Source organism: Amia ocellicauda, chromosome 19 (assembly GCF_036373705.1).
Source record: "Amia ocellicauda isolate fAmiCal2 chromosome 19, fAmiCal2.hap1, whole genome shotgun sequence".
Taxonomy (NCBI): domain Eukaryota; kingdom Metazoa; phylum Chordata; class Actinopteri; order Amiiformes; family Amiidae; genus Amia; species Amia ocellicauda.
The window spans coordinates 17,989,836-18,011,228 of NC_089868.1; the positions used below are offsets into that span (position 1 = coordinate 17,989,836).

The window sequence follows — 21,393 nt, forward strand, 5'->3', positions numbered from 1 at the left end:
AAGGATTTACATTTGACTGGAAGTGAATGTGTAAAAAAGGAGTTTGTATTATGGTGATTTGTAAAATGTAATTACAACTCTACAACTTTGTTTATAAACAAAGATAAATCACATACATACCTGATTTGATTCACTATGTACCTACATTTAGATAGTGTTGAATAAGGTTATAAAATACACATGGTTATTATTAATTTCTCCAAATCAAATTCCAATTATAGTTATTATAGAAATGTAAACATCAGAAAATATTGCTCTCTATACTTGTAATTCTACAACAAAACACAAGGCGGCGATGGAAACTGAAAATAAAGGACAAAGAAAATAGAAACAAGTAACTTTTAACAAGTGAATTACTGGGAGCTATGATAACATTATTTTATTGGGTTGCTAGTTATACAACTACTATGTATTAGGATGCTGGAAATTATGAAAATTGCTATGAGTTAATTAATAAAATGGAATAACCTGAGAACATTTTGCATTCTCTCATTTGCAGTATTCACCACAGGGTGGAGTGCTCATCTCTCTTTATATATTTGAGAGGTTTATTTATTATTAATAGAGGAAAGACATACAGAAACCAATTGATACCGTTTAAGCCACATACTGGCATAAGAGAGTATGACCTTGGCAGACTAAGTTTCAAATATATGATTATTTTGCATTTTCAGTTTAAAAACTTGGTAGTTCCACAGCTACTTCTGCAAAGTATATATTTTTTTAAAAAGTATAGTTAATTGTACCTATGAGCTATTTAAATAAAATGAACACTTAACTAGGACTACATTTCATAGAAAATACTCAAATGGTGCCTTTGTTAAGGTCTCTTTCATTTTATTTTTTATTTGATGATCACATTTGGTAAGGTTTGGGTTTATTTTTCATTCTGTCCCAAGGTGTACTTCAGTATTGTATCAGGGGACTTTGTTGTTCTACCACATCTTTAGGGCGAAACACACATATTTACAGTAATTATTTGTATCCTCAGGTCTTGAGGGTTCTTAATTCAATTCACCTCCACTGAATCAAGTCTCTTAAAGTATTATGTTAATAACAGTAGCATTTATTTTCTATGGCCTTCTTGGGCGTATGAAAAGGGTGGGAGGTCCTGTCTACTCAAAACCTCCCTTCAGGTTTTCAGACAGCTCTGTCTAAAATATAGCTGCTCTAAACTGACATTTTTGGACCATTCTTCAGTGATGTCAAAATAGTGAAAGTAATAGCATGTTCTATTATTGGTAGGAACCTTAAAGAAACCCAGGAGGCAGGCAGAGTAATTCTCAAAACTATGCTTTAGAGCTCAACTCTGCTCTCTGAGGTAATTAAATATTGTTATTTAAAATGTAGGTAACATTGACACTGTAAGTGCCTCTTTAGCAGCACAAAAAACAATTCACTTCCGAGTGATTAATTTCCTGACCTGACAGGGGACTAGTAACTCAAAACAAATATCAAAATAAAAATGTTTAAGTTACAAAAATGATAGAAGTGTTCAGAATTCAGAGAGAAAAGCCGTCCTCCTTTAACAAAAAAAAAAATATTTCAGCCATGGACATTCACAGGATGTTTTACCCAGTATGAAAATATGCAAAGTATGGGATGATGTATGTTCAAAATAAGAAGAAGAGACAGCAAAAGAAACATATGTGCTAGTGAACAAATAATCTGAAGTTGTTGCAAGCAAGAAGGAAGATTCTCAGAGAGGTCTTCACCCAGCAGTAAATTCACAAGGGTGATTACTGCATCATCATAACATACATTCAAAATCTTGGTAACAATCAACTAATAACTAGATGCTTATAAAATGAAAAAAAGAAAAGAGAAAATACAGTAACACGTGATTAGCTTTTCACACTTTTTTCTACTGTCCCCTGGCTGTTTATCACAGTGCTATTTTCTTAATATGCAACTACCCATTTGTCATCTCCAGTACAGGCAATTTCCATTAAGTACATTTTTTTTCTTTCAACTCAATTAAGTTCAGTTAATTTATAAATTGCATTGGGAGAGAAATCTTAATAAATTCTCATTAGAAAGGGGGTTTTGATCAGCAAGCTGCACGCATTGAGAAGATTATTCCAATACACAAATTCACATCTAGCATACATTTATTAATCTCAGAAATGTATAGAAAATATATTGCGAGAAAGTTTTGTTAAAAAAGCAAGTACCAGTTTAATGCAGGCTAACATTAGCTGTGTGTGCCCAAGAGGGATGAAGTTCAGTTGGCTGAGAACTTTGGTTTCTGGGTGGTTTCAAATGAAGACATCCTGGGCTTTCTGAGAATCATTGACACTTGCCAATGATAATGCAGGGTCTGAGTGATATTAGATGTCCACCAACGTCTTGCTGATTACATTTCAAATAGAGTATGACAGAAACAAATTGATGTTTTATTGAGGTATCTCAAAGAAGGGGGATTGTTCTGGTTTGGTTTTAGCAATATTGTTTCTCTCCATAATTTAAAACTTCCCTACATGCAGCAGCCCTTAAGTTGAAACCACATCTTTCACCTACATCTTTGAAAACGGCAACAGAAAAATATGAATGGATCTACAGCCCAGTGACTGCGGTGGCATACACACTCAGGGCTGAAGAACTGTGATTGGTCATGCATCTCTATGACAACTAACAACATTTATAAATACATAAATACAATTATTTAAATCTTTAAATGCTTGATGTTCAAATCTTGTAAAACTCCTTAGTCACAAAAAAAAAAAAAAATTGGAGGACTTCCAGAAATATGCTTGATCTACTAATCTATGAGACTAGTTAAGGTTCCTAAAATACATTCTCAGTATTTTTGATAATAAAAAAAGCCCCTCCACTGTTTTTCATTCCTTAATATGTACCTGTAGCTTTCATTCAAAGACACATACAGTTTAGCACCCCTCCTATTTTGCTGCAATGCAAGATCTTTTATACATTGTGTTAATCCAATCTATGATTCTATTAATCAGTTTCTGCTGGGTTCTTCCAAGGTTTCTGACTATACAGAGTGCAAACTAATACCCAGGCACAGAAACTCTGCTTTGCGTCATCTTCTGCTAGCATTTCATACACTGTAAGGATATGACAGTGAGGATGCAAAAGGCAGTACCCATCAGAATCCCCCAACCCCCACTTCTTCCACCTACACATAAACCCAACCCCCATCCCTATGAGTTGTCAAAACACATGGGAAACCGACATGAACTGGGTTTCCAGCTTCCCCTTTTCCAGTGTGCTTTTAGTACATCCTTTAATTATACATGAGAACATCATCTTTGCCATCTGAATCATTTATACATCCCACAGCAAACAGGAGAGTCCCCTGGCAAAGACATTGAAGAGAACAAATGCAAAAAGATAACAACCACTGTGCAAGTGAGCAGCGGGGTATGTTTACAGGAAAGTGCTCCATTAATTAAAATTGATGACACCACAATATTGTATTAGTTTATTTGTATTTTAAAGCGCACAAGTAGCAAAAGCAAAACTCTATGGTGTTTTTCTACCATTCTCTTCAGGTTGAAGTAGGCCTCATGCTAATTAACTGCTACATCATTTAGGATTTCTCAGTTCTTCTTATTTTGCATCCTCTAAATTCATTTGATGAAAGTGATCAGAAATGGAAACATTTTTTAACTCTACATCCTTTTAGACATATTTGTCAAATCTACACACTATTTTCTCTGAGAGCATTGATTTGCATTGTTGCAATGAAACTGCATGTTGATCTTATTGTAATGCCATTTTCTCTTTAAATTATAATTTGAAATGGAATGGGTGCCTTGTTAAATTTGATTGCTAGATGTAAAACAGTTGTCTCAGGCTGTACTTTGTTGTATTACAAGATACATGCAAGGTATTTTACCCTCTTTTGACTTATTTTTAACATTGAATCCCTGATAAGACAGAATTTGTGAAATGTCCAGCACATTATTAATGATCCCTGGAAGTCTACCAGTATTGCTATTAAATACATTTGAGCAACTTTTCATCTCCCTTTTCAGAGAAGGCCAATTGGATTTCCCAAACAATCCACAGTAATGAGTTAAAGGAGTCACAGCACAATGACCCAGCTTCTGAATTATAGATTGAATCAAGACTTTAAATTCAGGAAATGTTTATATTGGTGCCAGCATATGAATTGCAACGTAAGTGCTATGCTGCATATAGTATAGAAAAGTGCACCTTTAAAATGGTATTCCCTCCACTAGGCCAAAAAGAAAGTTATTAGGCTTCGGTTTATGTAATTTCTCTAAAATGTGTAGCAGAATGAAAGCTGACTGATATATATTGATGTACATAATGCCAAGCCATTTAAACCGCAATTTAAAATTTGTCATTAACACCATGTTCTGGAGGTTTTCTTTGCTAACAGCACAGATTAGAAAATCTGCTACTTTCCCCTTTTGGAAAATATCTGTCTGGGATTTTCCAGTTTCACAAGCTTTGCGGTGTGCAAGTGTTTGTCCCACATGCATTTAGCTGTACATTATTCAATTTTATACGCAGGTTGACCACAGCTGAAAATTAAACCACAGTCTCCAATGGGATGACACCTGCTTTGCTAACCACTAAGTAATTTAATTGCCAATACAGCTGATGAAAATGGAGTTATTGAGTTATTTCTGCTTTACTATTAACACAACAACACACATTAGCAAAATAAGAAAATTATCACGATGAGATATGATAAAAATGAAATAGAAAAATATCATATATAACAATAAATGTTTTCAAAATAACAATCTGGCCTAGAATATCACTAATAAATCTCAGCAGGTCCACACACTTGGTTAATTCCTTTCTGACTAGACAGAAGCTTTTACTGTGGCCAGCTAATCTTCTGCAAAACCTCAGTATATGTGCAATTGTTGCCACTTCCACTTGGCACTGATGGAACTGATGTTTATCTACTTTTTCCTTATGAAAAACATATAACGGCAAGGGTAAATGCTTCTCAAGTGTCCTGAGTCAGTACAAATTGTTGAGATTGAATTTGGGTTGATAATGGGGAAAAACACATCTATTTATAACAAACATAAAATGTGTTCTTATTCTTTTGCCATCAATGAGGTCACTACCATATTCTTTAAACATCGGTGATGTCTTTAAACATGTGTCAGTTGTCAGCTATCTGTCATATTCTGACCATATTTCAACATATTCAGCCACTGAAGCCTACAGACCTATCCTCAATATTTTCAATAACTTTCTACTACTATTACTATTACCACTACAAATAATGATAATAATAATAATAATAATTATCATTATCATTATAATCATAAAATTTCCCTTAAAATGTTAAATTATATTACTTATTTGAATACATAAAAATGCTCAAAGCGTATCAAAGCGTTACGGTGTCTGTCCAGTTTTTCATCCATTTCAACCAAATGCGTATGAAAAGGACGTTTCCCCTCTTTTTATCTCGGACATCAAGTTAGATTTTCCCCATTCTGATTTTGGTCACTTGGATTAGGGCTCAAATGGAAGATAATCTTATGGTCCTCAGAGTGGGGGTGGGGCAAGGGTAGCTATTCAGTCCATTTACATGGCCACTGGATCTAAAAGCACTTTGATAAAAGCAGAATGTTTTGCAGACAGATCCACAGGCCTGGCGTGGAATTCTTGCCTCCTGCTGTTAGGAACCTTACCCCTGAAGGGGCCCCCGCCATAACTGCCAACCATTCGTATTTGTACTGCTCACAAATTGCGCCTAAAAAAAGGGGGAAAAAATTAAAATCTAATATTAAACCATCTGATCAGCTGCGGCACATATCACCCGAGCTTGGAGAAATGCGTTTTGAAAATCTGCATTTTTCAGAAATCTGCTCTGTTTGTTGGCCGAATTAGTGAAAAGAAAACTTAAAACAGCATGCACCTGCAGTTTTGGAATATTAGAAATGATGCCAGACCTGAAACTCAACAAACCTTTTCTATACAGTTTTATACATAGTTGTAAGGATGTTGTCTGGCTGGGATTTTGGGGAAATCAGCAAAATTAATAGATTTGGTTATTAAAATTGTAAGAAAACTATCATATAAGAAAGTGAATGTTCTTATGATTTCCATTAAATCTTCACTCTTCATTTGTATTTTTCATACACAGGTGTAGCTGAAAGAATTCACACCTTCAATTTGAAACATTTGTATTGTTAATTAAACTACACTTCTAGACAGAAAGCAGACACATATTAAATGTACAATTTATCATGTCCTACTCTCATGCAATATAGACGGTTTGACTGACCTGGTGACCAGTGTAGCATTTAATACAACCCTTCCTTCTGTTTCACAAGATTTCATCTGAGTATTCTTCTGGAGAGAGAGAGAGAGAGAGAGAGAGAGAGAGAGAGAGAGAGAGAGAGAGTGAAAGGGATTATTTTATTTTTTAAAGGGGGTAATGTGTTTATATAGGTGCCCATAGCAATAAACCACAGTCAACTTGCCACACTTTTCCCTCGCTAAGACCAAAGTGCAGACCTCTTTGAACCTACAGGTGGGGCTATCATTTGTATCAAAATAATTGAAAACTGGAATGCCCATCTGATTCTAATAATAAAGCCACAGATCTCCCTTCTCTTATTTTGGCTGAATTGGAGTTCTCTAAATCAGTACAGTACAGGTTGGTATGCTATCTTCCTGGTGTCCTTTTGATGCCGTGTTAAATGCATTACTTCATTACTTCACCATGACTGAAAGAGGATTCCATACATCTCCATACCTTTAACAGAACAGTTTGAGCACGGTAATCTGAGAGATGCACCAGCTGTAATATAATTTCAGGGATTATCTACATTTCTGTTTTTTATTTTCCGGCTAAAGTTTCCCTTTGACAAGCGTTTCAAACAAGGGCTCCTAGATCATATCTTCTCCTTTTGGAAGCACACCTGAAAATGAGGAACACTCAACACATGAGGAAACTTCACAGGAGATAATGATTCCTATGATGAACACATCTGGTTCCGAGGTGCCAAGACAAAAAGGTGGTATTTCAAACAGTGTGCAACAGAATTAGTGATAACGGCTAGAGAAATATAACCATTTGTAATCTTAGATCAGCTTCTACCTTTTTAGGTAAACAAAGCTTAAGAGTTTCATGTTAGCCATACAGGGAGTTTAGGTTTAGTTATGTAAGGAATCTGAGTGGTGAAGGGATTCAAAGTGCCCTTTATTGATTGATGTATTGAATGTTGAATGATAACTGTATCATTCCTAGATTACTGCCAACATTGGTTTCTACACAGATGGCATGATTTGCATGATTAGGCTGATTTTAAATCACATTTACTTTCAGAAATAACTCCAATGAAGGGGTCTGCACTGGGTGAATACTTAGCCATGAAACTTTGTTCATTTACACTGCTTTTTTTTTCTTTAATAAGTTTTTAAATTAAGATTTGTTTTCCTTTTTTCCAGCAATAAGAATACCATATGTTTTGGCAATAAATAGCACCGCAGTCTGGAGCTCAAACTTTGTGTTATCTCTTGAGACGACTCTCTGTAGAATTATACTTTTTTGTTTTTGTTATTGGTCCAACAATTTGAAAATGTTACTATACACGTAATTCCTCTGTACTTAGTTCACAATCTCAACCCCTTTCTCTTCAAACCACAGGTTTAAAATAATTGTTACACACATACTCACTTATATGTATATGTAATTAAGGATTTATAGATTTGTTCAATGTGTAATAGTGTGAAATACATTGTTTACATGTTTTTAAAAACATAGAAATCTAAATAATGGCAATAAAAAGTTACAGCTTCCAAATACATGACAACAAAAACGAAAATAATAAATATGCAGGACAACTAAACATAAACATGCATAACTTGAATATCACTAGAGAGCATATGCATAAAAACAAACAACAAACTTGTTTATTTATTGTAAGGCATATTGCTAAAAATGACAACTTGTGAAATCAGCAGAGACTAACCCAAGCATATTCTTTAAATTTACCTAAAGTAAAACATCCAATACAATACACTGAAACATGTATAAAGGAAATGTTTTTTATTTATTTATTTATTTATTTATTTGTTTATTTTTGGAGGGTTTTGATGGGTGATCTTTCCTCACTACACCTTTATGCACATGTCAAACAGATGTGATCTCTGTTTATGGTGGTGAGATCTTATGTCGGAGAGGGAAGGAGGAACTCTGCCAAGTTGCCAATAACATCTGAGCAGACCAAAAAGAAAGGAACCGAGAGTGTGAGGAAGGAACAGTTTAAAAGCGGAGAAAGGTTTCCTTAATAATCTCTGTAAAGGGGTTGGGTCTGTGATGTCACAGTGAGGGAAACCGATAAAACGTTTCAGCGCCTTGGTTTGATCTTCAAAATAAATACATGGAAGGGCAAAGCTAGAAACACAGAGGGGAGAGATGTATTGGTAGAACTAGTAGTTGGGTTTTCTAAATAGATTGAGGGTGAGCTAAATAACGTTTTTCCCGCAGTTGCTTTTTTCAATTTCCAAAGAAACATTTCAATTGACTTTCTCAACTTTTCACCATACACTAAAAAGGACACTGGGATTGAGAGGATGGTTTGTGGACATACAAGAGAAAATAACTACACATATTATCCAGTCGAGGTGCTGTGATTTTATATTTACACCTGAGACATTATATTCTAATTATCCTAATAGTTTTAAGGCATTTTATTTGCATTTTTTCTTCTTCTTCTTGCATCACATTAGATGGAAAGTTGCATATTATGTAAACAACACATATAACAACATATTCATGTAGATTTTTAAATGTTTTTAAAATGATTTACCTGATTTAAACTTTCGAAACATCAAACTAAATCACGAAAATAAGTGGGGTAGTGAGACCTTAGATGAACTTCAAATTGCATACCCTTTCAAACTGGAAAATAATGTATAGTAATTCGCTACATTATACTAATAATAATAATTATTATTATTAGAATTATTTTTATTTTTATTATTATTGGTTGTAGTTCTTTGGGGTTTTGCAAGTTCACCTCCAAAGTTAGATCTGCAAAGAAACAAATCCGATTTTTCCAGAAGCAGCATGGACTGCGGTTTTGCGCTATTGATTTAGCTATGAAGTCGCCAAAGAAGTAGACTTTCATTGATCCTTTCCAAAGTGGGTGGGCAAGACATACATGGATGTCTTATTGATCTCTGTCGCTCATCAGAACAAGGCAAAGCTGTTAACACATCGGACGAAGTGAACAGCAGCCGGCCGGGTCTGAGGTCTGCGGGGCGAGCGGAGGTGATGCGCACCCGGGAGGCTGATGCGGCGCAACTTGCAGCAGGTCCCTCTCCGCGCCAGGATTTCTGTCTTCTGACTGGGGCAGGGAGAAAGTACGAACCACAAAAAAAAACGCTAGTGTGTAAAATCATTTGAGGAGCCCCTGAAAAGCAAAGAGGACGTGAAGTTTTCGGTTGCGGCGGAGAAGCAAGGTAACACATCATCAGAAGTATTTCCATCTTTATTTTTTTGCTGTCTTTTCCCCCCCGAATGCACTGATTGTTTGTATTTTGCTGCTGGTCGCTGTCCGGGATCTCACAGAAAGACAAGGTGCAACTGAGGAAACTATGCGAGTGGGACGGATTTCCTTGTAAGAGAACAGAATAAAGTTTTTTTTTTTTTTTTTAATATATGACATGAACTGCTTGATGAGAATGCACTAAGGATATAGGTGTTATATTGAATAATCACAGCTTTTGAGAAGTACAACTTGGAACTTTGTTACAGTTACTTTATAGACTACTGGTTATTATTATTATTATTATTATTATTATTATTATTATTATTATTATTATTATTGTCTGAAGTTTTCAGTAATTTATCTAGCAGTGCAACACATTATACACAGACCATAGAAGAAAGAATATGACTATGACATAAATAAAATCATTGCTTTACTAGTAAATAAGTATTATGTGATACATTAGGAAGGGAAACCCCAACAAAAGATAATAAAACAATTGAGATTTTGTCTAATTTTGCTGCTATTATATTCTGAGTCTTTTTGGGGGGTAAGTGGGGTTAAATACATTCAAGTAATAATACTTATCATACACATAAATCAATACAATGACGTGTGTTAGACTACTGGTTGTAGCCTTGGTGATACTGAACATATGGCTGCTAAATTCTGTTCAGTCAGACCATGTCCAAAAGTACAAGTGGGCTCTGGCTCTGAAAGCAGACAGGATCCAAGCGTCCTTGGTCAGTGAGCAGTGCAGATCTGCGAGTCCTGCCAGGCGGACTCGGTCTGCAGTTCAACAGCACCCCTTAGGGGACTATCCAAAGAAGCACACAAGGCCGAGAGATTTCGATCATGAGAAAGCTGCTTATCTGGTGGAGTCTTGCCCTGAAGGGTGCAAACATGGTACTGAAGCCCAACAACTGCAAAACAGGGATCATAAATCGTGGAGCAGCAGTAAGACTAGAGCCAGGAGGGGAACTCTGACATTAACCCCTCGTTTAAGGAGAGAAGACAACTATCCAGAACTAGACACACAGCCAAATGCTACCGCTAACCCCCTTCCTTTTAACGATTCTGCTCTTGAGGAGTATGGGGAGTCAAATAAAAATGCTGCTGCAAAGCCAGGTGAACAACCGCTGTTCAGGGAAATTAAGAGATTGCCAAGGAACAACACGAGGAAGGGCCACGCCAGGGTACCCAGGAGCGCCGCAGGATCCTACGGGAAGGAAGCATTAGAGGACATCCCTCAGAACATGGCATTGACCCACGGGAGGGACGTGAAGTTGAGTCCCACTGACTCTTCTGCCGAGAGGGAGGACTATTCAGGAGAGCATGATCTGGAATTTGGTCCCAGCAGTGCGTTCTGGGGCTCAGAAACGAGGGACGTTCCCCCCCGGCAAATGACAACCATGTACTTCTCAGGCAAAAAGGAGCAGCTCAAGATCCACCCAGACGCTGGTGTGGAGCTGCCTCGCTCACAGTTCAGTGTCGAGTTGTGGGTAAAACCAGAGGGAGGACAGAGCAATCCAGCTATCATAGCAGGTAAGGAAGCACTAGTACAGTCCTATCTATGTGTATATGTAGTCACACTTCTTACATGTTGTATTCATGTATTCATTTCCTTCTGCCAAAAAACTAAAAAAACAAGCTTTATAAAACAAAACTGTGATTCAATTAGTTCTTGGCTTAATGCAGAATGAAACTACGTCAGGAACCAGAGAGAGTTCCTCAGCCAAGCGCTGTCAGCTTACTTACAATCACATTTGGACTTTTTTTTCTCCTTTATAATACTGTATATCATAGACTTACTGATGCAGACTTTTTACGAGAGCAATTTCAATTGTGTTATTTCTTTCATCGACATTGTTGAAGGCTAAGATTCATGCTCGCAGCAGGCTATAGTGTCTAACAAGTGGAGATGTGTTGAAAACAGCTGATGTTCAGGAAGCAGATGATTTAACTTGCTAACATGTTTTGTCTTGGTCAATTCCCAAGCTAGCTCTATGGCTGTGTGATTGAGGTAACCATGATCACGCTGAGAAATATGAATAGTAGGGATGAGAACATCAAATGATAGATTACATATGGGTAGGTAAATCAACCGCACCTTTACCTACTTTTGTACCTACAAACTTAAGATATCTGACACTTTAATCAATCCGTAAACTGAGCCAGAGCTGTCAATCAGCAACAAATAAGCAGGGCTTGCTTTGCATATCTGGGCCATGCAACTGGTATGATTGCATTGATTTTTTAAACAATATTTTAAAGTGGATGGACAAAAAATATTGTGGAAATGAATGAATTCATACATAAATTAATAAACAGGTCAAAATAAAGTAATAAAGAAGAGCATATTGTGTTCAATCGACAGAGAAATGTGACCTTCATGAACATTCTTGTAAAATATTACTTTTTACAAACCTGTCTGAAAAATATACTGTCATTTTTCTCCATGATTTTTTTTTTTTGCCAGAGGGTTACTGCAATTTAAAAACAGATTTATGCATGAAATGTCTTGGGCCACCCTGTTTGACTGTTCAAAAGTAAACCTCAGTTTTACTTTCAGATATTTAGAAAGTCTGAAAACATTTCCTGTAGAGTCTCAGTCCTGTGGCGTTTATTAAGTAGCCTTAAATGGTCAATAAAGAGAGAGGTGGAAAATGTGAAATTGTGTTAGGGATGTCAAGAAAGATAAGCTTACTTTGAAGTATTTTATAATTTTATAATTATAGTGTAATTTGATGTAAATTGTTTAATGTATTTTATATACTTTCGGTAACATATGAACAATATAGAAACATGTAACGTAAAATATCCAGAAGGTGGCATTGATGTACATACCTGAAGTCCTGCAGCTGTGCCTAGTGTTGACAATCTACATGTTTTATGCACACTGTACTCTACTTAACTTCTACAATTAAATGTTTCATATTCTTGATTAATTGGTTGAAAATTAGTTTAATAAGTCCAAAGTTCTGACTTCCTCTCATGATTGCTAAAAAAAAAGGTATATTTTGATCTAATACACTTCAGGAGACTTGAGGTATAAACATACAATTAAGCACCACAAATACATTGCTAGGGAACATTGTTCTTTTTTTAGTGAGGAATGTTATTTTAGAGTTTTTTTGTGTGTGTGTATTACTTGGCCTGCTCTGATATTGTTTTATTTGGAAGATTATTTGATAAAGTAGTCTGAAAGGCCAGGATGGTTGTTTCCAGAGAGACTTAATCTTCTATACGGGGTTTTAGAGAATCAAAACCTTATTTATTTGTATTTTCCCAGGCAGGTTAGATGTAGGATGAGTGTGGGGATCATTTTATTTTATCTTTATCAAAACAGAGATGGGCAAAACAAACAATCTTCTTTTGGAAATCACTAAATTCAGAATAAAGATTGAGTCATAATTTTATTTTGGCAATACTAAGGACTGGGAAATGCCTACCCTGATTATGCTGTTATATTAAATAACTTTGTAACATGAACAACATCCACAATATCTCAACACTTATTTATACTTACATGACTAATTACTACAGCAATACAGTGAAGATAGAAACAGTAGCTCTTTTAAGCTAAAGCATGTTTTCAAGTCACAAGCTAATAATGATGGTGACGACCAAGCTGTTGACCTTTAATATTTTAAGATTGTTGACTTAGAGAGAGTGTTGTTCAAAAGAAACATGTTTTGAGAGTAGTTATTTATATTTCCAATGTCTGAGTTAACACCTGCATATTTAAGTGGAAACTTTGTTTTTACATTGCATGAAACCCGCATTCCTCTTCCTTCAGAGGTAATCCGTGAATTCCTTTACCTCAGAGAATTTAACAGCACCTGTAATGCTTCATAAATCAAAGAATAAACCAGAAGTAAAATGTGCACTTGAAACTGATTTAATGCAATTTCTCGACATTCTAACCAATGTCACTTTTTACAACAGGTGAGAAATCTGAAGATTTACATGTCTTTTACCATTTTCTTCAAGAGATTTGACAGTTGATAAAAAAAACTATATAATAGCAGCAACATTATACAAAGATGTATGTAGCAGTTTTATAGTTCATGTTACGAATTGAGGGATTGCACCTGAACAGCTTAAGCTATTGTTTTCTTCAAATATGTTAATCAGATTGAGAATAAATGAAATACCAGTGAAATAAATGTCTTCTGGTTAGTTTCTAAAATAAAAGAGGCTGTCAGGAGAGGTCACTTCCTAAGGTCAACTGAATTCCCCTGGAAAATAAATATAATTATCTTCACAAAATGTATTAATATTAAGATTATTAATATTTGTTTGTTTCCGTAACAAACAAAGCAAATGCTTGACTCAATGCACCTCTGGAAGTCTTGTGTCTTTGACTGCAGGAATTGTATTGTGTTACCTCAAAGGTACTCCTCTTTCTCCCTCTCTCTCCATCTGGATGTGATGTAACACGAGAGAGTTCGGTGAGTGAAAGTGAGGATCACATCTTCCAGTGTGGCATTAGCAGAGATTTATTTCTTTATCAATTATTAAAATAAGAACGCAAAATGCGACTAGCAAAGAAACAGCCCAGACTCCTGTGGGGAGTATAAGTTGATAAGACTACGTTTTCACATTTTAAAGATTGGCCTATCATTTATTTTTATTTTTCAATTTTCCACTGACATTTTTTCTGCCTGCTTGCCAGTCAAACACTGTTCTAACCGTCAAGATCAATGAATGAAATCTTTTGGGTTTACAAACGTCAGATACTAACATTGTTATAAATGTCTCACTACCCCCCGCCCCCTCCCACACACACACACCTTCTCCCTTTTTATCAATGTTTTTATTCCTATTGTTTTATCATAGCTGGTGTGGGGGAGGGAGGGAGTTCCCTGACCTTGTGTTGTCCTGGGAAAGCCAATACATCTGGAAACCATATGAGAACAAGTCTTTGAAGAGCAGCTGTGAGTCAGCTGGTTCATTAGAGGGAATACCTTTATTTAACCTGTTTTTCTTTGTATGCATCATTTAATTACTTTTTAAAAAGGTGTTTGGGCGGTGTCCTGGATTGCTTCAATCATAGAACATTAAAGAAAAAAAGAAATGTTTAAAGGAAGTAGAGGGTTTTTCAATGGATTTCTTTGATGTTACAAACCTGTATATTTTAACTCATATCGAAGTGATTAATATTCACGTGTTCTTTTTCTGAGTAGTTGCCTTTTTAATTAGGTACAATATCTGGAGCTTGTTGCATTAATGCTTTCGATAGTATTATAATTATTTAAAGCTGTAAGTAATTGAATTAGATCACACATTTGCAAGTCTGCAGAACATTTACAAATCAGTAGAGTGTATATCCCTACTTTTGATTTACACAATATATGTGAGGTCTGTGAGGTAACAGTATATGCATTGCTGATTGTACTTTTAAATAGACATTTAACTTGACTTGACTTTAATATTCTGAAAAGCAGTGGTTCCCAAATGTTTTCACACTGTGGCCCGGCTATTTGTGGTTTTATTGTTTAAGTATTGTGCACTGTAACAATGTGGACTATAACAGACAACATACATTTTATTGCATTTAAATCACATGCAGTTGTACAAGGGAGACAAATGTAATTACTAATAACAGTGCAATACTAATACAGAACACTTGAAGCATTGTGAATTATTTTCATATTATTTTGATGGATTTTTCAAGTGGGATTTTCAAATGTGGTTAAATACCAGCAATGGTGGGCACACTAGTGTTTGGGAACAACTGCTGTAAAGTCTATTTGACCTGGTTTAAGAATTGGTGGTTACTGTGTTTGGTAATTGCACTAACCAGATTTGATTTAAGTGAACTCTAATTGAAATGTATTTTCCTTTTCATAATTAAATATATTGTATGTTTAATATTATTGCAGAATAATTCATGGCATATTTTTGCTCAGGAAGACAAAAAAACAAAAAAAAAAACAGAATATTACATTGGAATGTCAAATGGTAAACAGGTGGCTTTTAGAAGGAAAAGTCAGGAGTCAATTTTTCCCATGTGTAAACTTTAAGGGATAGACTGAGTTGCAAGTGTATGCCACACACAGTGGGTCTAGTTTATTTATTTGTGGTACTGGCTAGAAACTCAGTTTTCGGGTATTGATGAATGCTATGCTCGGATGCATGATTTAATTCTATATTTAGATTTAAAATCTATATTTTCAAAAGTTAAGGTCTGTATTAAAATGATTTGATTAACTTTAAAGGATTTGAAGAGCAGACCCAAGCATAATTTCTGGGGATATTTGTCCTTTCAAAGACCCAATAAAACTCATGACAAGAAGATACAATAGCATAAATAGTTTTGATAGAAAAGTATGATTTTTGCAATGATGACAAAAGCCAGAAGTTACTCATGGTTTTAAATTATCTAAATATTTTTCTAACCTGTTCTGGGACTCTTTTTATGAAATCTTTTGAAAGATGTCCATCAAACTAATTTGTTTGTACTCTGAATAAAACTCAGCCAGACCTCTCTGGAGTTTATACATGTGGCAGCTTACCTTTGTTTTGTACCATAATAACAACATATCAATCATCTAGTTTATAAAGATGTTCTGTGACAACAGTAAATAAGACATATTGCTTATTGTAAAAAAGTATGAGGAACAGCAAACTGAACTGTCAGCTGTTTCTACAAAAGAAAAAACAACAAGAGAATAAGGGGCTCCCAAGTGGCTCAATCAGTACAAGCCCTACAGTCCAGACATTGCTGATTTCATATCTGTGCAATATCAAAGCTGATTCCCTTGAGAGTAACAATATCTGGCCATGCCCTGCCAGGGGTGGGCAACCAGGAAGCTGATGAGCTTTTCCTTGGTTTAACTCACAATACCCTGCATCATACCAGGACACCTGTGAGGTTGCAGTGTTTTTAACTGCTACAGTATTAGAACGTAAGAAAGCTGACAAACGAGAGGAGGCCATTCGCCCCATCGTGCTCGTTTGGTGTCCATTAATAACTGAATGATCCAAGGATCCTATCCAGTCTATTTTTGAATGTTCCCAAGTTTTCAGCTTCAACCACATCGCTGGGGAGTTTGTTCCAGATTGTGATGCCTCTCTGTGTGAAGAAGTGTTTCCTGTTTTCCGTCTTGAATGCCTTGAAGCCCAATATTGGTCCTTCTTAAAATGCTATAGCTGTTTTTTGTACTGTGGAGTAAATGTATGGAAAGATGTGGATGGGTTAGGAAGGGACCTGTACGTGTTGTTTTCATCTCTTCTATATCAGTGTGAGGGAGTGTAACAATCGGTGATTGGACATATGTTAAGTAAAATGCAGGAAATACATATTTTACATTTAATTTTTGCTTCTGTTTCATCTGAAATGATGTCCCCGCTCCCATGATATTATATTCTGGGTCAAGAATCCTGTAAACATGGGTGATATCCATCTATACATTACTGTGGTTTAAGAAAAATGTAGATTTATGATTCAAAGTCCATGGCTGACCACAATCATAAAGATCTGGATCACAAGTAATATTTTACATCTAAAAAAAATATTAGTTATGGTTATACCGCCTGTTTTCCAGTAGTTTTGATCTCTGTGTGGTCCTAACAGTAATGATAACTCATTCACTCGCACATAAAACCCACACAAGAATTTTAACAGTGCCATGTCCATTCTGTACAGTTGTGCACACATACAACATTTTGTGAAGGAATATCTTTTAAATCTTTCAATTTTTCCTAGCAATTAGCTGTTTTCTTATAGCTGTACTCAGAGTTTTGTAATATAATAATATAATCTGCATAAGTCAAAAGTCCCAAAATACATCTAGAGAATTAATTTTGTTAATTAATTAATTAAGTTCAATATTTTTGTAGGAAATACTAACCAAATGATTACAGATGTAACAGTGCATTTAACATTATTCAGTCATCCATGGTTTGGCAAACCAAAAAATAACCATCCTGACCAACCAACTGAATTAGTACATGTTATGCAGCAGTGGAAGAAGAAAATACATTTTGACTGGGAAAACTGTAGTTGACAGCAAAAAAGAAGGCAATGCTTTTTAGCTTTTCCCTCCAAGGTAAGCCTTAGAGGAGAGGAGGTTCCAGAATAACAAGCATGACATCATTTTGCCGTGTCCACCTGGAAAGAGAGATGATTGCTTCTCCAGGCCTCTAGCTAAATTGCACCTTGTGCCCAAGATCTATGAAACTGCACTTTTCACTCCTATCCTTCGTTTGGCAACGACAGGACCCTAAATCCCCTAGTAAATGTAAACATTTCAATCGTAAAAAACTGACAGGATTTAAATGAAGTAAATCTAGTAAAACTGTTTTAACCATACTGACACTGCTTTACTCAGTGCAATCATGTCTTTATTATATTGAGTGTAACTATGTTCCAGTGGTAATATGAGTGCAATATGAGTCAGAAAGCACTAGATCCATATCTCGGCTTTGTCACAACTGAATTCCTGTTAAATGGCAATTGAAGTAGTCCATTTACATTGCAAATGTATCGCAGATGGTTATTTGGCTAGCAAATGTAGACAATGTTCTGAACTTGATCTAATTTCTTGTTCTTCTAAGCCTATTATAACTACGTACTATGTAATACTTTTTTTCTTTTTTTTCTTGGTGCTCTTACAGGAGTTTTCGACAACTGTTCCCATTCCCTGAGCGACAAAGGCTGGTCAGTGGGCATCCGTTCGGTGGAGCCTACAGGCCGAAAAAATGGTCGATTTTTTTTCACACTTCGTACTGATCGTGCCCCCAAAGCCATCACTGTTATTGGGCACCAGCGTTACCGGCCCAACTCATGGACACACTTAGTGGTTAGCTACAATGGCTACCAAATGACACTTTATGTGGATGGGGCCAAGGTTGGGGAAAGTGGTGAGCAAACAGGCAATCTTTATAGCCCGTTTATGAGTGCCTGCCGCACATTCCTTCTTGGTGGTGACCATTCTGATATTGGACACAATTTCCGCGGGCACGTTGGGGGAGTTCTTATCTGGGGGAGTGCCCGTGCCCAAGAAGAGCTTTCAGGGGGCTTTGCTCAAGTCGGGAGTGAAGAACCGCTTCTGGCACTCAGGGGTGATTACTCCAATGTTGAAAGACAATGGCAGCCTTACAAAGATGGTGGCCACCCGAGTTTAGAAATCATTCCCATTCCAGAAAGGGAGCTGGTGTCCGCCTTCCTACCCCCTCCCTGTGGCCTGACGGTGTGTGACAATACAGATGTTATCCTGAGCTACAACAACCACTGGCCGCTGAGAACAGGAAAGAAGATCAGATACAGGGTGGTGAACATCTGTAATGACGATGGCTCAAACCCTACTGTGTCGCAAGAGCAAATACAAATTCAACACAAGGCTCTAGGTGATGCTTTCAAGCCATACAATATAACCTGGGAGCTAACAATCCATAACTTGTACAATTCCTCTCTCCGTCAACGTATCATCTTGAGCAACTGCGATACCAGCAAGATAGGGAATCGTCACTGCAACCCAGAGTGTGACCACCCTCTGACCGGCCATGACGGAGGGGATTGCGTCCATCTTGGCCCGTGCTACAACTGGAAAAAGCGAGATGGAGTTTGCAACATGGAGTGCAACAGTATGCGCTATGACTTTGATGATGGCGACTGCTGTGACCCTGAGATCACAGATATCATGAAAACGTGCTTTGATCCAGAGTCTGTGGATAGGTAAGAACTGTTTTTACTGGTAGCATGCTTTAATTGAGGTACTGTTTTCAGCACACCACTATTATATGCTTAGGGAAAAATATATGTATATATTTACGTTTCCAATGTGGGGGAGTCTAGTACTACCAAGTGAAATGCATCTCAATTGGCAATACTAGTCCATTACTGGTAGGAGGAGCTGAAGTATAGAGTCATGCCAAAGCATACCTTCATCAAGAATCCAACAGTATGGGGTATTCCACTTTTTCCTGTAGACTTTTTTAGCAATCCAAATGTAGCTAACATTCCTGTTAAACTACTCAAGAAAAGAGTATGATTGCTAAAATGTTTTTGAATGCAAAAAATGCTGAAAGAAAATCTTTTAATAGCTCATAGGTTCCATTTTTGGTTTATTAGGAACTTCTTTCTTTAGATTTTTTAAGGTTGACTAGACAGTACATTACTGTAATGTGGGCGGCTATGAGAATATTTAACACAATGGGCACTGGCATCAACTGCTTTGTTTTACCATCAATAGGAATTCAAGTGTCCAAGTCCTAAATTAAATAAAAACTTGCCTGCAAACTGTAAATTACAAGCTTATACTTTATTGCATTTTTATTTATTTTGGTATCACATTACAGTTAGCTAAAATATATTACAAAACATTACTGTGATTTATATTTTTTTATTCTAAAAATCAGTGCTGCGTTTATTTATTCACTTTATTTATAAACAGCTATAATGCAAAGTGACAAGAAGGATCCCAGCTGTATATTGTACTATTTTATGTACAATACAACAATAAATCAACAATATTTTCCTGTTACATGACATTGATTATATATATATATATATCTGAGAAAGGGAGATTGCATAACCGCTTTTACAATGCTCCTGTGTGATCCTGCTACACTGTTTTTTCATAAGTAACAGAAAATAATTCACTGTTTTGTGAAGTCATTCACAGTTTTTCTCACATATAAAGTCAATGTGGATTTCGTTTGAATTAGTATGGTCAGATGTTACATTGCCATCACAGTCTTCCCTGTAGCCAGCTGTGGCCATTGTAAACTCAGTGATAGAGATTTTTTTTTTTAAGTAAGTCAGTGCACCAAGTTCTGTATCTGTTCTGAAAGAATTCCCGCTGAGATGAATTGGGCCCCAATGATACATTTGGACAGGAGTCCGAAAACACTTGGCCACATGGCCGTTGTTTTGCTCAGGGCTGCCTTGTATTAATCCTTTGAAGAGTACAACAGCAGCTCGAGAGCCAGGCCCCGCGAGGGGAGGGGGGGAGGGGGTCAAGGCCCATGCCAAGATGAAGGTATTCATTTCTGGCGATGGGCTACAAAACTCAAAGATGCACTCTCCTTTATTTCAGTTCCATTTGACACAAGTAAAATCTATTATCAAATTAGTCCACATTTAAAGGACTTTTTACATGATGTTGAGCTGAATATTATTTTCTGTATTATTATTATGGCTGCAGAGCTAATAAGAAGTCATACACCTTGGTTAATATACCATTAAAATTTGCTCAATAGCAGGAGCCATACAGAATTGTTCCTCAGAAGAACACTACTGCTCTGGAGTCTTTACTGGGTCAACTTGAGAGCCAATCACAACTAATGAATTCCAAAGGTGAAGAAGAATTAGTGCAGAAATGCAATAGTTTTTTTTTATATATATAATGTTCTGCCTCAGGCTAAATGCCACTATTTTTCCTGTTTTACTTCTAGTCCAATTTGTTCTGGTATCTGCAGCTGGGCAACTTAAAATAACCAGTTGCCAATCCCTTCCACTGATAAATTTGTTTTCTTAAGCAGTTATATCCAGTAGAGAGGGAATTTACAGATATAAGGTGTCAGATGTTGGCAGTGATAATCTTGAGAAAATAGTATGGGCTTCTTAGCCATTAAGGAATATTTTTTGGATGCTCTGGGTAGAGATGCAAACAAAAATTATGTTCTGAGTTCAATGTGGCATAATAGAGAGTTTTAGGATTGCTTTTAATAATCCAATTTAAACTTCATCAGCTTGGATTCAATAAAATGTAAAAATGAGTTTTTATATACATTAGTATATAGTACACCTACATAGTGTTAGAAACTTACATAGAAGTTCCACAAAATTAGCAATATGTTGTGCAATATTGATCATGAAAATGCACCTCATAAAGCTCAGAACCATATGTTTTTCTTTGTTATTGGCTATATATCTAAAATATTGAAATAATAATAAAAAAAATGTTAAGTAAAT

The 21,393-nt window shown here is 36.1% G+C and overlaps 1 protein-coding gene across 1 annotated transcript in view; it reads left to right on the top strand.

The window, feature by feature from the left end:
• The first annotated feature begins 9,260 nt into the window (after positions 1-9,260).
• pappa2 (pappalysin 2) overlaps positions 9,261-21,393 on the top strand; it is a 58,117-nt gene continuing 45,984 nt past the window's right edge. The window contains exons 1-2 of the mRNA XM_066692704.1: positions 9,261-11,012; positions 18,093-19,152. Of these exons, the coding sequence (XP_066548801.1) occupies positions 10,076-11,012; positions 18,093-19,152 (1,997 nt within the window). The 5' untranslated portion in view covers positions 9,261-10,075. The remainder of the gene's footprint in view (positions 11,013-18,092; positions 19,153-21,393) is intronic.